The 20,553-nt window shown below is 43.5% G+C and overlaps 1 protein-coding gene across 7 annotated transcripts in view; it reads left to right on the top strand.

Moving 5' to 3' along the window:
* Positions 1 to 20,553, top strand: part of PTK2 (protein tyrosine kinase 2) — a 196,084-nt gene that overhangs the window by 164,709 nt on the left and 10,822 nt on the right. For all 7 annotated transcript variants that reach the window (XM_064507919.1, XM_064507918.1, XM_064507916.1 and 4 more), the window contains 8 exons: positions 823 to 938; positions 1,908 to 2,008; positions 2,646 to 2,735; positions 4,170 to 4,374; positions 10,301 to 10,412; positions 12,815 to 12,901; positions 14,031 to 14,168; positions 15,121 to 15,252. In XM_064507919.1, the coding sequence (XP_064363989.1) occupies positions 823 to 938; positions 1,908 to 2,008; positions 2,646 to 2,735; positions 4,170 to 4,374; positions 10,301 to 10,412; positions 12,815 to 12,901; positions 14,031 to 14,168; positions 15,121 to 15,252 (981 nt within the window). The remainder of the gene's footprint in view (positions 1 to 822; positions 939 to 1,907; positions 2,009 to 2,645; positions 2,736 to 4,169; positions 4,375 to 10,300; positions 10,413 to 12,814; positions 12,902 to 14,030; positions 14,169 to 15,120; positions 15,253 to 20,553) is intronic.

Below are 20,553 nucleotides of genomic sequence, written 5' to 3'. Positions count from 1 at the left end.
TAAACAGACCTGGATCTCAGCTTTTATAATTGACTGTTTTTCTTTGAGCCACATGCTTCTGAATGTTCGAGATGAAGTAATTTTTCTTTTGGCATTATAAGACATTCATTTTAATTATCAAACTGCAATACAGTTGTCCAAGTTGAAAAAGAGAAAAGAAAGAAAAGGGACAGAAAAGCTATACTGGAGAGGTCATCTCCTCTCGAGAATTTACAAATCTCTTTTCCAGTACTCAAATTGTTTTCAAAGCCTTGTATTAATTTTAAAAGGAGAATCCATTAGGTCTTAATTGCCTTATACCCAAGGTATAGTTTATTACAAGTCTGCATTGACTGCTCTGAGCTACTCTGAGCTAAAGCTGGGTATTTTAGCAAATGTAAAATGTAGATAAAAATTAATGCTGCCAAAACAATACTAATCTAACTGGTATTCATATTGGCCATATACTGCTACTTTGTGAAATCATCTAGGCCAAAAATGAGCAGTTTTCAAGGGAAGAATGCATGAAAAGACCAGGAGTGCTTGAGTCTGGACCAGCAGCAGCATACGTATTTTGTCTTCAAAAAGCAGTGCAAATTCCTGAAAGCAATGCAAAAATTTCGTCTTGGTTCGGCTAACAGTTTTCACACACAAAAAAATCTGTCTGGTTTTCACCCAGTGTCATGTTTCTGCATGACAGTTGGTTTTGTTTTCTCCTCCGGTCCAAAGGGAGGGCATGTCAGTTGGTACTTGGGTAAACTTTCCACTTCAAGGTATGCTTTGTTCTAATATTTTATCTTTCCGTCATGAATTCTTTCCTTTTTTTCTTTTTTGTGCAAAAAGTTGAGATCGTTTTTACAAGTAAGAAAATACAGCTTGGATCTGGCCTCTTTGATACTCTACGCTTACCAGCTTAGTACAGCGCTTGCCTACTTAGAGAGCAAGAGATTTGTACATAGGTAAGATCTTATGTATATATGTCTGTGTGTGCATATATATATGGTTTTTTGGATGTAAGAAGTGTCCTAGATGGTCGGCAAACTTGCTTGAGTGAAGACGAACATTTACAATACGTAGTTGCATGCTTTGAAGCTTACCTGCTGTTTTCTTTCCCTTGACTTCTCCTGATGGATGTGCAGCAGCAATGCTTGGACCCTCCTAAAATCTCCTTACCCGTTTTATGTCAGGCTCAATATTAGACGTTGGCTATTTTTTGAGGCTCTGCAACCAAAACGACGCCCTTTTCAAGAGTGACATCTGCTGGCCCTCTGCTAGATTGACCTGGAGATGCTGCCTGGCCTTCATCGGAAGGGTGGCTTTCAGCGGAGTTGTTGATTTGCATCATGTTTTCCCAAAGTGCAAGTCATCTCTAATCTTCCAAATCTTCAAAAAAGCAAAACAAAGGGCAGCTGGCTTCTTAAGTAAAGAATGGGGAAAACAAGATGTTTATGCGATAAGCTGCTTGCTCAACCAGAAGGTGAACCTAAATTTCCCTTTTGGTGGGTGTGTTAATTTTTATTCCTTTGAATTTAAGTGTGTTTTAAATTCTGTGTGTGTGTGAGTGTGTGTACGTGCATATCCCTGTTGCTAGGACTAAGTGCCTAAATTTGTTAGCCTGTGATCTTTAAATAAATGAAGAATACAACTTTTTTCTCTGATATTGACAGTTATATTTTTGGCTGGTCGTTATTACTTATTATAAGGATCAAATATACTACAGTATTTCTGCAAGCTTTTCATTATCAGTAGAAAATATTATGTAGTCTTATTCTCTACATGGACAGCTAAACCATGATTAGAAAATAATTTGACCCTCTCCAAGGAGTTTGATACTTCTGGGATTTAATAGATATTCTTTTGTTGATGATGATATTTTACCACTTTACGTTTTTTCAATGACTGGAAATAGTGTCTCCTCTATTTGGCAGGGATATTGCTGCTAGAAATGTGCTGGTGTCTGCCACTGACTGTGTGAAATTAGGAGATTTTGGTTTATCCCGATATATGGAAGACAGTACTTACTATAAAGGTAAGTTGATGCTCTGGATTTCTCTTGCAGGCCAGTGGGAACACGCTTGCTTCTCACGATACTGATTTGTTGTCAAAAGGAATTAGCCAGATTTTCTTGGTCTAGCTGCTGTAATTGTATAAAAAGACAAACTATTGAACAATTAATAGATGGCAGGAAATTCCTTCATGCATGTTTCGAAAAGGAGAATCACAGGATCTGTTTTCAATTGCAAAACTTAGGAAATTCATGCACAGGTAAAATTGTGGTTTTTAGGACAAGCTTATGGTGCTCACTTTGTGGTTTTTAGATTATCCACATGTGAAGCTTGTTAGAGATAATGTTCATATTCATGGCATAACCTAACTAGCCTGCAGTGAGCTCAAGGTTACCTACAGAGACTCGTGATGAGTTTGTCCTGTCATTATATGCTGCGTACTCCAAATAGCAATAGGCTGCAGAGATTTAGTAGAAAAAATCTTTGATCTTTGCGCTGTTGAGAGGAGCTGCCAGCTGGGCTGAGCAGAAATATCTTGGGCAAAGCACGAGGGTTGAAGAGCTTCACTAGAAAGAGGTTTTGCCCTGTTGCACGAGAACATCACCTGCGTTTGAGCTCCGCAGCAGAGATAACGGCCTCCCGCTCTTGCCTCCCCTGCAGCTTCCAAGGGAAAACTGCCCATCAAATGGATGGCTCCAGAGTCAATCAACTTCCGACGGTTTACCTCAGCTAGCGATGTGTGGATGTTTGGTAAGCGAATACCAGTTGTTTGCTTTTCTTAAATGTCCTATTGGAGAAGCTGGGTTTCATTTCAATTAATGTAAGATGAATAATTTCCAGAGAATTGGCTGTGTTTTTTATTGTGCGTTCTGAACATGCAGTTTCTTCCTGGACATTTTCCATCTCTGTATCATTTTTTTCCTGCTCTTCAAGTCTAAAGTTTCATGTGCCTTTTCACCTGCACTAAGAAGTGGCCAGAAGTGAAGGTACAGGGAAGTTAGGGCAGAGTCATAACAGAGATTTCTTTACTGTAGGTTGGTTTTGTCTCTGGTGTCTTTTTGACATATCACTATTTTTTGCTGCTTCTGCTTTATATTCTCACTTTTTCCTTTGCTGCAGTCTGCCTGCTTCCCTGCCTGATGCATAATCAGCCTGGGTCTTGTCCAGGTTCCAGACCTTTAATGTTAAAGTCTCACCTAATTTGGCTTTCATAGCTCTTGCTAGCTTAGAAAGCAGACCAGAGGCTGAGTTTAAAAAAAAAAAAGTAATGGGAATGTCCTGAAGCCTTGATTCTTTTTGAATATGTAAGTTTGGGTATGAATCTGGTCTCCTGTGCTCCAGCTGGAGCTTCAGAGGCTGCTGGTTGAGATGGACAATACACAGACAGGCCGTATGAAGGAACGAAGGTGCCGGGGCCTGAAAGAAGAGCAGGACAAACAAATAAGGATTCAGCTTCTGTAAAAAATCAAGTCTGAACGTTTTTAAGCATACGTGATTTTAAACATACGTGATTTTTATCAGGTGTAAAATAGTTTGAAGAAAACGTGAGTACAGTTAGAGTTTGAAAAACTAAGTCTCTGGAGCAAGCCAGCTGATCTTGAACCGGCACACCGGTTTTCTCTTTGTGCTTTTAACGCGGTTTCAACAGAAACTATTTTAATGCATAGTTTCCACGCCAAAAATTTGGCTGGATGCCAGCGTTAAAGCACCCTCAAAGCAAAAATACCCACTGCAAGTCGAAACGAGCCAGCTGGAACGAGTCAGAGGGCAAAGCAAATACAGCTCGCGCAGCTTCGCGAAAGCGCAGGTTTGGGCGTGGGCGCCCGGCGCGGTTCACGACGGGCGAAACGTAGCCAGACGGGCGGGCGGGCCGCCCGTACGCCAGAGCTGAGTCACCCACTCTGCATTTCAGAAGCTGTCGCGGTCTTCACCGGTACGAGTCGAGCGAAGGGCAGCGGGTGGGTTCCTAATACGGCGTATTGCTGGCCGTAGCTACTCCTAAAGAAGGTCTGTCTTCCTTGGTCCTCTGTTTCAGTTGCAATTTGTTCTAAAACTTCTTTTCTTCGCTTCAGGCGCAGGCTGTGCTCGCTTGGGGATTTTTGGTTTGGCTGGCGGAGGGGAGGTGGCGTTTCGATACCGATCTCCTCCTCCGCTGACCTTGGGAAGATGTGTTGTGTTTCGCAGGCGTGTGTATGTGGGAGATCCTCATGCACGGCGTAAAGCCCTTCCAAGGGGTGAAGAACAACGACGTGATCGGTCGCATCGAGAACGGCGAGCGGCTGCCGATGCCTCCAAACTGCCCTCCCACCCTCTACAGCCTTATGACCAAGTGCTGGGCGTATGACCCCAGCCGGCGACCCAGGTTTACTGAACTCAAAGCACAGCTCAGGTAGGGTGATATATGGTTTCCTTGTTCAAAGATGTTTATTTTGGCTGTACGTTCTGTTAAAATGTTTTCCCTCCTTGGAAAATGAAAGACCGTGTGTTCACTTTATCTTCAGCGGGGCGGCTCGCTGGTACGCTTTTGGAAACCCCGACCTTATCTAATGAAGAAAATCAGACTGGGCGATAAATGCACATAACTGCAAATATGAATCACCACCTTTCTCTCCCAAATTCCAGATTTTTAGCAATTTGTTTATAACTTCAGATACGTATGCCACAGTCCTCAGGACTAGTGGTAGACAGAATTCGGAGTGATTACTTAATCAAACGTGTAGTTGTCACAGTGTTGGGTAGAAATGTCTCATTTCTGAAGTAAATGAACCATCAGCTTTCAAAGCAGATGCCCTGATTTGGGCATGTGGACGTTGTCAGTAGCACCTGCAAAATTTTGAAGTGAGTATTGCTGAAAGCTAGTTTCAGAAATCGCTTTTCCACCCCGCACCTCAAAATGTGATTTGCAGCATGCCGGGTGAGCCTGTGTAGCGCACAGGTTGCCCCATGCCATTTTGTAGCCTGCAATAAATGCCGTGTGGTTAATTAGAAATGACTTTCCCCTCTATAAAGCAGGGGTGGACTGCTTCACATTTATCATGGAGTAAGTATGAGCACATGCGTGTGACACCAGGCTTAATTTGCACACTAATTTATTTTGCAGTGATTGGTTCCCGTGTCCGTATCTCAGTTTCTCCAGCTTACTTAAACTTTGAAACATCTCAAAGATATTGTATAGGCACATGTAATTTTGGGATCACCTTTGCGATCTTCTGAGAGCTCAGTGTTAATTTTGTCTAAGTCAACGTTAGCCTTGAAAGCAATGTTTAAGTTTTCCACAGCTAAAAATCCACGAGTGGCTTTGTTGTGATTCGCTGCCAAATACTTCATGGTTATGTTCCACCTGGTTTCAGAGTTGTGCTTTATGGCGTATTTTATTTTCATAAAACAATTTGGGCCCTCACTGGATGTTCAAGTATACAGAATGATTCATAGGTGATTAAAATAAGTGATAATTTTACTCTTAATTATGATGCTCCTTCAGAGCAGGACAACTCGTAGCTACCTTTAAGTTTTTTCCTCTGTCTTACGATGTCATGCTGTTGCACTGCCTGCTGCGCCTGGAGCTCCTGCATAGACTAATAATTTGCATGACTACAGAGAGACCTGGTCCTTCTCACAGAGAACTTACATAATAAGCGAGTATCTCACCAACAAGGGGAGAGGGAAAATAAATCCAGAGTGAGAGTTATTATGCAGACAGTGAAGTAAATGTAGCCTGTACTCGGAGGGAGAGCAATGGCAGCAGTGCTTGTAGCAGCATGAGTCCGGAGCGGACAGAGGGGAAAAGTGAAGGGCAGGAGAGGTGTCACCAGAATAACGGGACAGACCAATGTCCCAGAGCCTGACTCTTCTGAGAAACGCACAGCTGAAGGGCAAGAAGCAAGTCTCAAACTGCAGCAAGGCAAATCCCAACTGGGTGTAAAGGAACAAATGTTTTTCCCAGTGAGTACAGTTAAGTGCTGAAACAGGTCCCCTGGAAATACTGGAGTATCTGTGCTGGGAGACTTTCAGACCTTGGCTGGAAACAGCCTCAGTGACATGACCTTCATCAGCCCTGCTTTAGCCGGAGACTGGACTGGAGACCTCCAGAAGACCTCCAGGAGATCTTCCAACCTAAATGATTGACTCACTCTAGCTGAAAGGTGAACTGAGGGAGGATTATTTTTGCTCCTCTTGTGATGCTACGTGATTTGAAGCAGTCTTTAGAGGACAAGCTCTCTTCTGGGGCCACAGCAAGCCTACAATCCATTTTCTTCTCACCAGAGCAGAGACTTTTCTGCCATGCCAAATGGGTGACCTTTCTCTACTGTGGTCCTTAGGGCTTCTTTGCGCCGCACAAAGTCCGCCTTTTGTTGGAAAGGTTGCCAGTTCCCTTATGATGCGGCAATCTCAGGCAACTAGGAAAGATTGGGTTTCAGAACTCAAATTCCCATGAACTTGCGAAAACAAGCCATTTCCCTGGTGGCCTTTTCTGTGTGTTGTTTCTGCTGCTCTTTCTGGATCCTCTCCAGGGTGGTTTTTCAAGCTGAGAGCAGGCTAGTTATATGCTTGAAGCCAATGATACAGCACCGCAACATTCCTCTCTGTTTTAACGACAGAAGTCCATGAGTTTGGGAAAAAAAACTTTCTTTCTGCGTCTGAAATAGAACTGATGGGAGCATAAACATCTCATGTGTTCTCAGTTTGTTATTTGATGCTTTACTTATTTCATACTAACATCTGCTTTGCACAAACAGTTTTTGCAGCTGCTTGTGCCCCATGAAGAGGCTGATTTCTGTAGAATTTGTATAGTTAGGGTAGTAAGAAAGCAGGGTGTTTTTCTTATGCATATGGGTCCAAAGAAGTGTATAGGGATCAATTAGTCTTCAGAGCAAGCACAGAAGCAAATAGATGGATTGTGGATTTCCAGCCTCGCTTCTTCCTCTCTTCTTTGCTGTCTTTACATGCTCAATAAGCCGCAGGTGGTGTATTGCGAAGGTAGCACCAATACAGTCGTAGGCTGTCTTATAAGTCAGCTTCCAGGCTTGTGCTTGCAAGTGTGGCGCCCCGAATGTCCCTTTGGTTGGTAATTGTGTTAAAACTGTTTTTTGCATTCGATGTTAGGTAGGATTTTACTTCCGAGCCTCCTAATATAATTCAGTGATGTTTCATTGCAGCATTGAGTGCATTTTCTATCAGGTACTCGTTGCTATCTCCTCCTCTCTACTAAAAGGAGCAAATTAAGGAGCGGTTTCATCACTGCTGTGATAAGATTGTCCGTTGGGCCCTCTGTTGGTCGCTGATGAAGAAGCACAGATTTTAACAGAGCGGATGGCCCTGCTGGAAAATCACATACTAAATACAGATACAGCTCTGCAAATAATGTAAAATAACATAGAAGAAACGACTGATTCATGGTCTTAAAATCTGTTTTAATGACAACAGTAAGATAATTAACTGATGAAGATTGGACTTGGGGCTTTTTGTGACCATCTTTGCTGTAGCTCTTGCAGCATTGCTTGTTAATAGAAGAAAAACTGATAAGAAGGACAGCTCTAGAGTCTTGCCATTTTGTAGCATCCTGCCAACATTTCCCCCCCCCCCTTTTTTTTAAGCACATGCTTGATACGCATGATGTAGGCTGCAAAACAGTTTGTTAGCCTTTTGCTCTTTGACAGCGACCATTAGGAATAATCTCCCTAGAAAAGTGGTATTAAATTAGGGCAGTATGTAAAACCTGTTCCTCTACATCCAGCCTAATATTTCTGGTGGCTGGGAACTGCAGAGAGAAAGAAAGAAGCGGCTCATTAAAATGTCGACACTTCTGGAAGGTCCCCACGCCACGGTATTGGAGAACATCGGCATTGCTTTGTCTCCTGAAATACAAGGATGCATTTCGGGATGTCACATATTCCTACGTTGAAACTCTCAATAAATATTTCCTTTTCAATGTCACAGGCACATTTTAGTAAAAGGGTTCTTTGAAAAATAAAGAAGTTTATCAATTAAGCAAGCTTTTAATAGTTGGAATTTTTCATCAGACTTGACGTTCGCTCGTACCACCTTAAGATTTGCCAGGGAAATCGTATGAATATAAATGCTTCTCTGCTTGCTCGTCTTTGCTGCTAAAAATATACTCAGTTTGGGAAAATATGCCTAGATCTGACTTTCCTGACCTTCTGCAAATTCTAATAAACTGTTCAGAGTACTCAAGCAGCTGCGCCGAGAAAAGGTCAAAAATATCTCTTGGCGTGCTCCATCTATGGATTGGTCTTCCCGTCGCAGAAACAAAGGCATTTTTGTAAGTCATTTATATCCTTCGCCTTGGGCCGAGTAACGCTTCTCAGATGCGTTCCCATTTCATGTTCTCTTCTGGGCAGCAGCGCTCAAGGGCATCCAAGTCCAAGGATCGTCCTTGGACCGGACGGCCTGGAGAGGACCTCCGGAGACACAGCCAAAGAAGCGTCGGGGAAGGAAGGCGAGTGGCGAGGTGGAAAGCCGAGCTGCTGTTGGGAAAAATCCATAATTTCAGTAGAAATTTGTCACTTCCAGTTGCGCTTAATTGCGTTGTATGAAATACTTGGGCATCACAGGCACCGTGGCGTTGATAGCAAGGTAGATGGGTAACGCCGTTTGGTTCCTTCCCGTGACAAAAGAGCAGGGCTCTAGATAAATAGCAGCAAGGGACACCCTCTAAAAGTCCACTGCTTTTAGCCGACTTTTGCCCCATTCCTTTTGCTCCAGTTAGAGCCTAACAGCTCTTTCAAAGGCTTGTTGCAAGATACATTTTATGCAAAATACGTATTTTTTTCTTTTTACTTGGGATCCTGTGATATTTCTTGGAAAAACCATAACTGTGGTTCCTGGCTAAGGATGCGTGGTGGCCGATTTCTCAAGCTCCAGAGGGCTACGTGCCAAGTATCTGCAGCATGACCTAGCCTTAAAAGCAGCATTTCTGCTAGTTCTTGATGGATTCGAGTAAGAAATATTTGAGTGAAATGATTTTCCTATTCTGAGGGGAGAGTGTGCTGAAATAGAAAGCTCGCACTCTCTTTCGTCCCCCCCGGCGGGCTGCCGCTGTGTTTCTGCAGCAGTTATATCAGGACGACTTTTGCAAATAACCCGTCTGATTTTGTTTTTGTTCCGCATTCTTGTGCTGGTTCAGCAGTGATGGATTGAAATTGCAGCAGCGCTTATAAACTCGGTTTTTCGGCCGTCAGGCTAGATGGCTTCCTTGCTTTTTAAAAGTGGTGTGGATTTTTTTTCCCTCCTTTTCTTTTTTGGCTGAGTGAGAAGCACAGTTCTCCCACCAAGCAGGAATTTATTCCTGCACAAAGCAGGAAAGTTCCCAGATTAGAGCACGTTGCTGCAGTTGATCTCATCCCTTGCATGAGTAATTTGGGTGGCTGCAGAGCGGACCGAGCAGCAGATTAAAAAACTGAGGGTTTCGCTCTGCTACTAGAAACTCCAGAGCGACAGAGAAGCTGGAGTCGCTCCGTGGCGGGATCATCTCGTTACGCTGGAGATAGCGAGCGGCGAAGGGGCTGCCCCGGGCACGTCTCGCGCGGAGCCGTGCGACGGGCAGCTCTGGTGAACTTGCCAGTCCCGATTTGCAAAGCTTCGCTCTGGGTAGTCCTCAAATGGCAACTAGCCAACGTGGATAATCCGCATAGCAGAGCCGGGAGGAGGCCGCTGCGGAGGAGGCAGCGGCATTGCGTTGAACTCCACACGCTCTTTTTCCTAGGCAGAGCCGCGGTAAGTAGCAAGCTAGCGTTCCTGCTGTCTCGTCCTCCTGAAAACGTAGCCTTGCGACCTGGGTATTTAGCAGCTGAGTGAGTGCTGCCACGGATTTCTGTCCGTCTGACTTCGTTTGCTGACGGTGTGCCTGCTTAGGCTGAGATGCAAGAGGAAGGCACAGTATTTGCAATTGTTTTGATTGCTTTGCTAAAAAAAAGAAACAAGAAAAAGGAAATGCTAGTGATCTGAAGCTCTGTCAAGTTTCCGTAAAGAACGTATTCTCGTTTGTTTTGAACCGTTGTGGCAGTTTAGCGGGGGAAAAAAAAAGAAACTTTTTTTACAAGTTCAACCACAGCTTTCTAAAAACTTGCTGCTGTTTCTGTTGTTAAAGGCACACTGATAGTCCTACAAAAGTGTTTCTTCCTGGTCCTGTTTTTTTTGGAAATGTAGCCAATCTGTGTAGAAGACGTGTGTCTTTCCGTTCTCGCTCGCTTTGCTGGATAGCATTTGTTTGCTTGCGAGATGTAGGGGCTCCGGGGGGAGGTCTGCTAGACATTGAACGGGACTTTTATTAAATGCAACATTTATGTTTTCCGTAGTACAATCCTGGAGGAAGAGAAGCTGCAGCAAGAGGAGCGGATGCGGATGGAGTCCAGGCGGCAAGTCACCGTGTCCTGGGACTCGGGAGGATCCGATGAAGCCCCTCCCAAGGTAGCTAGGAGAGCAGAACACAAAGTATATGCTTTAAAAAAATAAAAAAAGAAACAACATCCTTTTTTTCTTTCATTTATTTCTTCAAAGCCTCCTTGGACTGGTTGGTCCAGACAACGGCATTTTGGCTGCTTTTCTCATCTGCTAATACTTTTGTGGAGTGACCCAGCTCTGTTTAGACTGAGTTATTAGAACTGATCTATGCTGTAATTTTTTACTAACGATCTTCTGTTTCTTGTCATTTGTATAACTTGTAAGAGACTACTGTAGTTGCCACAAAATAGTTTCCTGGACTTTTCTTCTTTTTTCCTTTTCTTCTTGTAGCACTCTGTTAAATACTAGCTAGTGAGATCACAGACCACCATAAGGTTTGCTTAGGACTCATTAGTGAGAGGATAGAAAAAAATTAATTGCACTTTCCTTATTCTGAACAGAAAGTTACAGTTTTGCTTCCATACCTTCCTATGTTCGTTTACGTTTAATCTTGTTTAATTGCATCATCCCGTTTGGGTGTCCCTGATGTGTCCTGCAGCTGTGGAGCCGTAACCTCCTCCCTTGCTGGTCCTCTGCTCTCAGTAACTTGAGTGCTCCTCAGAGGAGATACTTTGCACTTGGAAGGATTGAGCCTGTATTTTGGAAAGATTAATTTTGTGCGGTCACCACCATCATGTCCAATATTACCTGTGCCACAATCGGTGTGTGATCATGAAGTCCTGGAGCCGCTGTGCCGGCTCTGGTGCTGCTGCTGGCTTTATTCGTACCACCATGGCACCTTCTGCCATGCGCATCCCCCAGCTGCCGTGGGAAGGTCTCTTCTTTTTGTTTTGTTTAGTTTCCCCATAGGCAGCTTGTTGCCTGATGGATTTCGGAGCTCAGTTCTCCATTTCGACAGTGGTAGGCAAGCAAGAAATACGGGCAATGCAATTCTTGCTTTCATTGCAGAGTTACAACCAGCAAATAATCCATCAGCCTGTTCAGTCATCTCAGATTAACTCTCAGGTTTTGGTGCATACATAAATAGACGATTTGAAAAGTTGCAGAAGCAGATAAACTGTGTGAATTGGAAAAAAGTGCTACTTGATCATTAAAACCTTCTCTGAAGCATTTATCTAGTCTTGTGATTTTGGGGCTCATCCAGATAGAATAAATGTTTTTAACGTAGTGCAGAACAACATCCTATTAGAAATGCTCATTGTTAAAGCCTTGGGCTGTGATATTGTCTAATCTGAAACACCTGAAAAAAGATGTGTTAGGATTGAAACTAATTCTCCTACCACAATTTGGAGGGTGGAAGTTTTTAACTCTTTGAGATGCCCTCACCATATGTGTAATGTAGCGACGTTAGGTTTTTGTACAGTGTTTTTTGTGAAAAATGTTGGCGTGCATACTAATGGCATGTGCACAAATCGAATTTTCTGGCTGTGGGATTTAAATATCTCTGAAGTTTTTATATTATTTTCTAATGGTGATGACCAACTTTTTTCTTATGACAATTAATTAAAAAAGTTTAAGCCCTTTACAGGGCTTGAACTCAATTCTCTTTATAGACTCAATCCTGCGCATGCACAGATAATTTATCACAACAGTTTTGTCCTGTGAAATTCTGTGTATCTCACTGTAATTACACTTAGAAACCTTAGACAGAAGAGATCCTAGTACAGAATGATAATGAAACTTTTCATAACGTAATTATAAACCTGTGCTACCCCAAAGTAGTGTGGTGGTAGCCTTTAACTGCCAGAGGGACTATAGCAGCCCATTTGCACAATGATGAGTTTTTATATATTTTTTTTCCTCTTTTGCTGCTTTTTCTCCTCTCAAGACACCCAGCAGCACTTTTCACCAAAAGCAAATGTACCTAATAGCCTCTTTCTAGTTGTCCTTTCTAATAGGAGCTATTTCTGTCCGGCTGTCTTGGCTGGGAATGGGTTGCAAAACAAAGCCAGGGTAATGAAGGGACAACAACGAACTGATGGTAAAACTTTGGAGTTATTTGTATAACACAGGTTATGAGCTTAGAAATGTTACTGTTTGCTCCTGGAAACTTGGCTTAAGAGTTATGCTCTTCTCTGGTGTCCTCTCTAGGATTAATCAGCACAGAGCAGGGTCTTCAGTACTGACAATTAAATATGCAGAAGGACCTTTCAGCACAGGCATTATTTGTTGAAATATCTAGCAAACGATTTAGGTTGTTCTGTTTGTTAGCAAAAATAGAAGAAACTTTAATTGTTTGAAATAAAACTAAATAACTTTGTAAATCATCTGCGATATTTATTTCAATTTTGTTTTAGAGCTTGCTTTTGTGATTTAGCTCTTGTAAATGTTTGTCTCACCAAAGACTAATCTTCTGCTTTTACACTTCTCTGTTTCTAAAGACTTTTAAAACTTCTTTGCCCTTACAGCCCAGCAGGCCTGGTTACCCCAGTCCAAGATCCAGCGAAGGATTTTATCCAAGTCCGCAGCATATGGTACAGCCAAATCATTACCAGGTATTACATTTAACGCTGTGCATGCACCCTTTCAAACGTGGAGTTTATAACTCACTTGCAGCTGGTGGGATTGATTCACTTCTTACGGGGTTTAGTTTCATTGAGGGCTGTTAAAGGTTTTCTGTTTCACATCAGAACAAACCCTGGGTTGAGCCTGGTAGGTTTACTCCAGATGGCAAATATTTCCGCACTTGACGTGGTGCTGAAGTGCCTAAAACTGCACTGAAACATGAGGCATTTTTGCATTTATTGCAAAAACGTGCAGCGTTCACGTTGGCGTTTGTGCTAGGCGACGAAATTACTCACGTGGTAAAAAGGGATTAACTGGTGCACTTACCTTGGGTTTACTGAGACTCTGCTCGCTAAGGCTTCTCTGAACCGTTTCCCTTTCCGTTGGCAACAGCCTCCTTTAAATCTCTCGCTCTGTATACTTGCAGGCTTTGCTTTTATTCCTAACACTACCGACAAAATTTAAAACACAAGTTAGTCCTGAAAGTACTTTAAGCATTTTTGGGTTTGCTCAAAGCTGTGGCCATATACAGCAGGCTTAACTGAGGGTGTTTTGTTTTTTACCCCTGGACAGAGGAGGTTTTCATTGCTTTAGTGAGAATGCTTCAGGCTCATTAAAACGAATTCGGTTTTTCTAGGGAGGAGTTTCTGGGCCATGCAGCTAAGCGCAGTGATTGCCTGCTGCCGCTCAAGCCTTAGGCTCGTTGCACGCATGGGGGGGACGTTTCTGCGTGGGGTGACATGCCGAGCTCTTGTCAACCTGAACGAGCTCCGCATCCGTAACGTAGAAATGCATCTGTAGGGATGGGTTTTTTTGCTCATTGGGGGACTTTGATCTTCTTGACTCCAGCGGTTAAAAAGTACTTTCCAGTGCTGCTGTTCGGATTGGCGTCCTCAAATAGCATAAGGATTAGAGAAAGGGTTTTTGTGTGTGTCATATTTTGGCTTGGCTTCCTTCTTCCGGTGTCGCTTCCCCTTCTCCCTCCCAGGGACTGCCTGCGTTGAGTCACTTTTGTGCTCTCCTATTCGCTCCCTTGAGGGGAAAAAGAATGAGCTACTAAACATGGAGAAGCACAGGGCACAGTAATGTAACTGCTTTTTTTTTCCCTTTCTCTTGGAGGTGTCTGGCTACCCGGGCTCCCATGGGATACCCGCCATGGCAGGCAGCATTTACCCTGGGCAAGCTTCCCTCCTGGACCAAACAGACTCCTGGAACCATCGGCCTCAAGAAATATCAGCGTGGCAACCAAACATGGAGGTATCGTGGACCGACACATCTCTTGTCGCATGCTTTGCACTAAACGCACTTTATTATTATGATTTAGGTACATCTGGAGATTATTGTAGGAAAATTAAGTACATCTGTCTATTTTTTTTGTTTGTTTTTTTAATTCCTTGATTGCCGTGGGATGGGACTGAATTCAGTTCTTTTTGAACCAAAATCTCTTACGTGAGGTTGGGTGTAAAGTGTTTGTACTCTTTACGCTAATTCTTGCTGAAGTTATTACTGCTTAGCATCTTAACCTTGACATTGAGGCTAAATGAGTGATTGCAAACATTTTAAGTTCATTAGAAGAAGGCTCTCCTGAAACTTGTTGCTGTTAATAGAGGAGGGAACATTTGTGTTAAAATGGTCCACAGAAGTCTTCTTGAGTTGTATTCCTCGTAGGTGCTCTCCAGCCTCTCGGGATTGCATAATGCTGCAAGGAATATCAAATAATTTCTCCCTCTGTCATTTTTTCTTTTTTTTCCTGTTCTGTTCCAACATTTTTCACTTTTTAGAAAATATTTTCCTTGTGTGCTTTACTAGTGTTGGCTAAAATCGAAAAAGATACTTGTTTGGATTAAAAAAAGTGTCTTGCAGTTCTAGCAACTGGAATGTTGCAAGAAAGTGAATTTGATAAATGTTTTTGTTGTCCTCCTCGAGTGAAGTGCAAAGTATGGAGTGACGATGTTACTGGAAGACAAAACAGAATTTCTCAAATCTTTTTGGTTTCAGTGCTTAGGAACAGGGCAGTTAAAATGTAGCAGTGGGAAAGAGCTTCTGCTGCTGGTCTGCTTCAGTTCATAAGGAGATCAGGGACTCTGCCTGACCACTGTTGTATGTTTGGGCTTTTTTAGATCCGTTCTTTTATAATCTAAAAGATACTGCAGCTGTTTATGGAAATTTCCAGTAGTTGTGAGACTGAACAAACCTAACGCTTTTGTAGGATTCGGGCACTTTGGACATACGAGGAATGGGACAGATTCTTCCCACACATCTCATGGAGGAGAGATTGATACGACAGCAACAAGAGATGGAAGAAGATCAGCGTTGGCTTGAAAAAGAGGAGCGATTCCTGGTAATGCTTTGTTTCATAGCGCTTCTTAATTCATTCTGAGTTTCCTTTAAAAGCTTGTTAAAACTGATCACTTCTATGAAATGAGAATAATTACTGAACAAGTAAGTCAGTACCAAAATGTAGGTTTGGAAGCTGATTTTAAATGGAGAGTTTGGCTAGTAAGCGAGTCCCGTATTATAAATATCTTGAACAGCTGGTTTCTTTCATGAGTCTCACTTTATTCACATGAATATTTACGTATAGGAAGTTGTGGGTACAATTCTGTTGCAATCTGGAGATTGCCTGTTTTTTTTTTCTTAAGGAGATAGAGCTGTGCCTGCTCTACCCCTTAAAAAAAATGACTGTAGTAAGATTTGTAAACAGAGACACATTAGTGGGAAGAAGTAATTTAAAAGAGTGGGAGAGAATAATGTCTCTCTGGGGGAAAAAGCTCTTCAGTACCACCAAGGTGGAGGAGGAGGAGGAGGAAGTGCATTGGTAATGGGACCTTTTATTGCCATTTCTCTGCAGTTTTGTGTTTTCTTGTTGTCAGTGCCATTGATGTACCTTTTGGGGTTCAACTCTGGCTTCCCAGTTGTCAAAATTCAAGTTCTGTATTCAAATTCTTCTCCTTGAGACTGAAGTGCCTGATGGCCACAGATAGGGCACGAGATAACAGTAACGTGTTACTCTGTATGGGCTCCTGCTGGGGAGCCGATGGGTGTGTGAGCCTCATTGCTGGGTGGAATAATTTACAGTGGTTCATTATGGGTTGTGACAAACATCTGTCGTATGTTTGATCTTGTGTTTTTCTCTTTTGATTAGAGGACACTGAAGCTGGCTTTTGGCTGGCTTCTCTGGAGGCGCACTTGGGAGCTGGAGGTCTGACATTGCATGGTAGCATTTAAAAACAAAACAAAACAAAAAATCCCCACTGTATCCAGTTTGCTTTGTCCAAATTACTGCAAGTTGAAGAGAGGGAGGGGGAGGCAGGAAGACTTCTTTCCTAATTTAGGCATTAGCTTTTCCAGTCTTGAGTGGCATCAGTTTCTTGTGACTCTCTCACAAGCGAGGAAGAAAGTAGCTCAGATTCATCCATCGTGGGTCAGCGCTTCCTAGGTTGTCGAGAACTTTTTGAGGAATTAATATACTGAGAATGAGGCAATGCGATTTCAGGTGCTGTGGCGCTGGGCTGTGTGGGAACTGTGACCTTTTCTGCAAAATAGGTGATAATTATTTGTAGCACTTGGTATTCTGCTTCAGTTCAACCTCTGCACCATTAGGACGCTTGCCATCCCCCAGATTGCTGCTTGAACAGAGGCTTGTTGGTTGTCTCTGGGCCTGTAATACGGTTTTAGCCTAAGTTTGAATAGATTTCCCGTGTTTTCGTTCTGTATTAGTCTTCACTGATGAGGAGACACCATCTCTGCCGCCACCCCCTCCCAGAGGAAAGCTACCACTGATAATGTGAGCAGCTGTACAGCCGCTTAGCTTCGTAGAGCTGCGTTTGGTTGATGGAAACCCTTAGGGGGTGAAAAGGCAGGAAAAGTTTCCATGGAAGTAAATATGAATTTAAATGGCCAAAAGGAGGATTTAGAATCAGTAGGTGGCTTCAGTTCTGTTTCTTCTGCAGTAGCATTTTGACTGTAGGGGCTTTTGCTTTTATATTTGAATGCCTGTTACAAACTGGATGCAGATTTATACATTGTGCGAAAAGCTAAGCAAGCTGTGATGATAGCAACAAGATGTATTTGAACCTGAAGCAGGATATGTCAAAGGAAACTGTTCAGTTCTTGGGCAGGTATTTCAGTTTTCTAGTTTTAGCCATGAAGAACTCAAGGCGATAGAAAGAAGTAACAGTCATTGGACCATTTGTTTTTCTTCTTAGGCACAAAGATTGTTAAAAGCATCTTTTATGTGTGTGTCTATTTTGATGCTGATTTTGAATAGTACAGAGAAGTAAGGGTTGTTTCTAAATTACTCACTTCTCTTTGAAGTGACAAATCTGCGTCTGGCCCAGACTATTTTCAGCAGTCGTCATGGGGAGCCGCTCTTGGAGGCCTTGCAGATCTGCTGGAGGTATCCACAGTTTACACACGAGAGTCCAAACACAGGTCCAGTGTAGAAATAATCTAAACGTATCTAAAAAGAAATAATCTAAATATTACACCCACTCATGTGCTCTCACTCCCTGCCCTGTGTCTCCTGGTAAAGGAATGACATTTCTTCTCTGGGACTTTCCTGATTTGACTCCCAAGTGCTTTAGGGAGGAGAGGCAGCTCACTTACTCAGAGGTCCGTTCCTGTCCCGTGCTTGCTTTGACACACCTTGCTGCCAGAAAGCCAGACTTTGGATATTGATAAGCAGTTCTGTGGAAGTGTGGCTCTCCCGTGCCTGCTCCAGGCGAGTTTCAGAGCATTTTTCCTTCTGAGCACAGCAAGCAGTAGAGAGAGCCGAGCCAGATTTTAATTTGTAACTTAGGCGATGCCACAGTTTAGCGTTCTCAGTTTAAACAGGCTGCTTTCCAAAGCAGATGCATCTGCACCATCTTCGGACTCCTCAAGTCATACCTTGCTTTTGCTACTGCGATTTGGCCTCTCAGGAGAATGATTGTGAATCGCTTAATGCGAGACACTGCGACGAGAAGAAAAATCCTCCGTGGGGTTTCTGTTTCCCCCGAGGAAAGCCAGCTCGCTTGTGACTCAAAATTTATTGCACTTCTGCAGCGAAAACATACAACTCAAAACACATTAGTACAAGTACAGGCAGCACTGATGCTGTCCTGGCAGGGAGAGACACCCCAGCTCAAGGATTTAATTGCAGTGGCACCGAAAGGAAAACGTGCTGGCGCTCAGCCAGGCTGTTTTCTGCGTAAGCGGCTTGCCCGAAGCTGCTCCGTGGAGAAGGCGTGAGTACTCGGTCCCTGGGAGAAACTCTGTGTGCGAGCTGCAACAACACCCAGAACGCGGGAATCTGCCTCGAAAAAGGAGCAAGCAAGCGGCTCGCTCCGACTCGGAGCTTCGTGGGAAGCTCCCCGATAAAAATAAATCTGTGGTCTTAAAAAATGACGAGTGAAGAACCGCTAAAATTTAAACTGAGCCCTGTTTACCCAATGGAGGGCGAGAAGAGGCTTGGGAAGTGGAGGTTTTTGGTTGGTGGGTGGGGTTTTTTGTTTGCCTTTATTTATGTATTTATTTTGCGTCCCAGGAGTGACTTTTTCCCCCCCCATCCCTTGGTAAGGAGGGGATGTTGCGCACTAGTTTGGAGGTTTTAATGGACACTGATTACATTTGCATATTTAATTTCCAGCTCGAGCCTTTCTCTTGTGGTGGTGCCAGACATCGTTTTAATCTATATAAAGCAAGCATATATGCGCATGCCTTTCAGTAATTTCTCAGCAGACAGAGCAATGTTATATTAAGAAATTTATAGTCCTTTCCTGCGATAGGCTTAGAAGAAATAACTTGCATAGTTTCCTTATCGTGTTTGGTTTTGTTTTTTTCTGAAATTCCCATAGTTGTGGTTTGTATTTGTCCTATTTTGACACTGAGAACTGCAATTCAGCTGTAATTGATGTGAGCTGTTGCTAAAATAGATTTTAATTTTTAGCCTGAGAAAATCCCACCAAGACATTATAGTTTGGCATGTCGTGAGAATGCCAAGACATGCATGTTCTTTTATTAGCGAAGGACCAGAAATACTGGAAATAAAATAGATTATGTTCCAGTATGTCAACATACACATCCTGTCTGAAAAGTCCTCTTGACGGTTCCAAAAATCTCAAATGGAGGCCTGTTTTATTGGGGGGGATGGGGGGAAGGAAATCATTTAGTTTTCAAGGGTTTTGATTTTCTGCAAGGTTTAAATAAAACACAGTTCCTCCCCAAAATCGATACCTCTAATGAATATAATAGTAAGTGCAAAGGTTTTTGCCTAAGCTTGCATTTTAGTTTGGCCCAGCTGGTGCTTTCCCAAGAAGATTTTCTCAGCACCGTGAGGAGCGAGTCCTTTCGAGGAGCCTCCCGGGGTTTGGGAAGGGGCACCAGGGAGGTCTCGGGCCGATGGTGGGACTGCAGCGATGCAAGAGGTGTGATTTGGGGCTGCAGAAGGATGGGTAGAGTGTGGGACAGGTGAATTTTGGCATGAGGATGTTACATTAAGCCTATCTGAAGGATCTCCGTATTAAAACTTGAGCAGCACGTTGGTATGTAATGCCACCGGGGGGCTAAAATTAAAGGATCTGTAGAGTCTCATCACTTAGAAAGATGCTGCTAAATTAATCCAAAGGGTTAAAATGCAAGTTTGAACTTCACCTTTGCTGTAAAAAGAATTTCTTTGGAAATTTCGACTTCGCAGAGCGCTGCGGCCCAGCTGCACCCATGGATAGCAAAGGTGCAGGCGGCCCTGGGTGCTGGGCACCTTCGCCTGCAGATCGGCCCAGCACGGCTCCCGGGGGCTGCGTGGCGGGGGCCGGCGAGCGCACTGTGCTCTTTCGGCTCCAAAGGGTGAAGCGAGTCTTTTAGCATGGGGGTAACTTTTGCTTTCTTCTCCTTTGAGTCTGGAGAAGGGCGTCATCGGGCCTAGGGTGCATGTTCGTGCTGCTGAATCTGTTCAAATGCTAAATATTTCCCTCGTTTGGCGCCTGGGTCGGGGTGTATTTCTGGAGTGATAAATAAATTCTTGGAATTCTTGGATCATTGAGTTAAAGACCTGGAGATCAAAGAGCTTTTTGCTGTTTCCAAAGACTTTTGGCACTTTCCATAGCTTTTTTTTGGGGGGGGTAGTTTAATAGAAATCAAAACGAGCTCCTCTTTCTTTGCCAAGCTTGTGTCTTTCAAAGCAGTGTTAACGTCTGCTTCAGATCAGCTCTTTCTTCGTCTTTCCACGTACTGCATTTTTTTTCTGGAAGCATAAACACAGCCTGTCTGGGGAGATGCAAGAAACGACCGGTTACTATAAGAAAAAATCTGGGTGGTCTTATTCTTACCTCGAAAAACAACCGAGTCCCTCGCTCCTGTGTTTTGCTTAAAACCCCTTTATTAGCTTTCTGCCCCCAAGCGCGGGGTACGACGAGCCGCGGCGCTTGGCACCGTTTGCAGGCTCGGCGCGAGAGCCAAGTGCGTATGAACCTCCCTCGAGCAGGAAACGGGAAAACTCGCAGCAGCGTTTCTCATCCCGCCGGCGAAACCTTGCTGTTAGGAAGGAAGCGAGTCGCAGAGCAGCCTGGGCCGCCGTGGAGAGCATGAGAATGCAGCTTTTCCAGTGCTGTCTCGGGGGAATGGTACTGGCGATATTTCTGGAACGCGGTTTTAGCCGGGAGCG

This window comes from Dromaius novaehollandiae, chromosome 2 (genome assembly GCF_036370855.1).
Source record: "Dromaius novaehollandiae isolate bDroNov1 chromosome 2, bDroNov1.hap1, whole genome shotgun sequence".
Classification (NCBI taxonomy): Eukaryota; Metazoa; Chordata; class Aves; order Casuariiformes; family Dromaiidae; genus Dromaius; species Dromaius novaehollandiae.
This window is presented reverse-complemented; position numbering and strand designations above follow the sequence as displayed.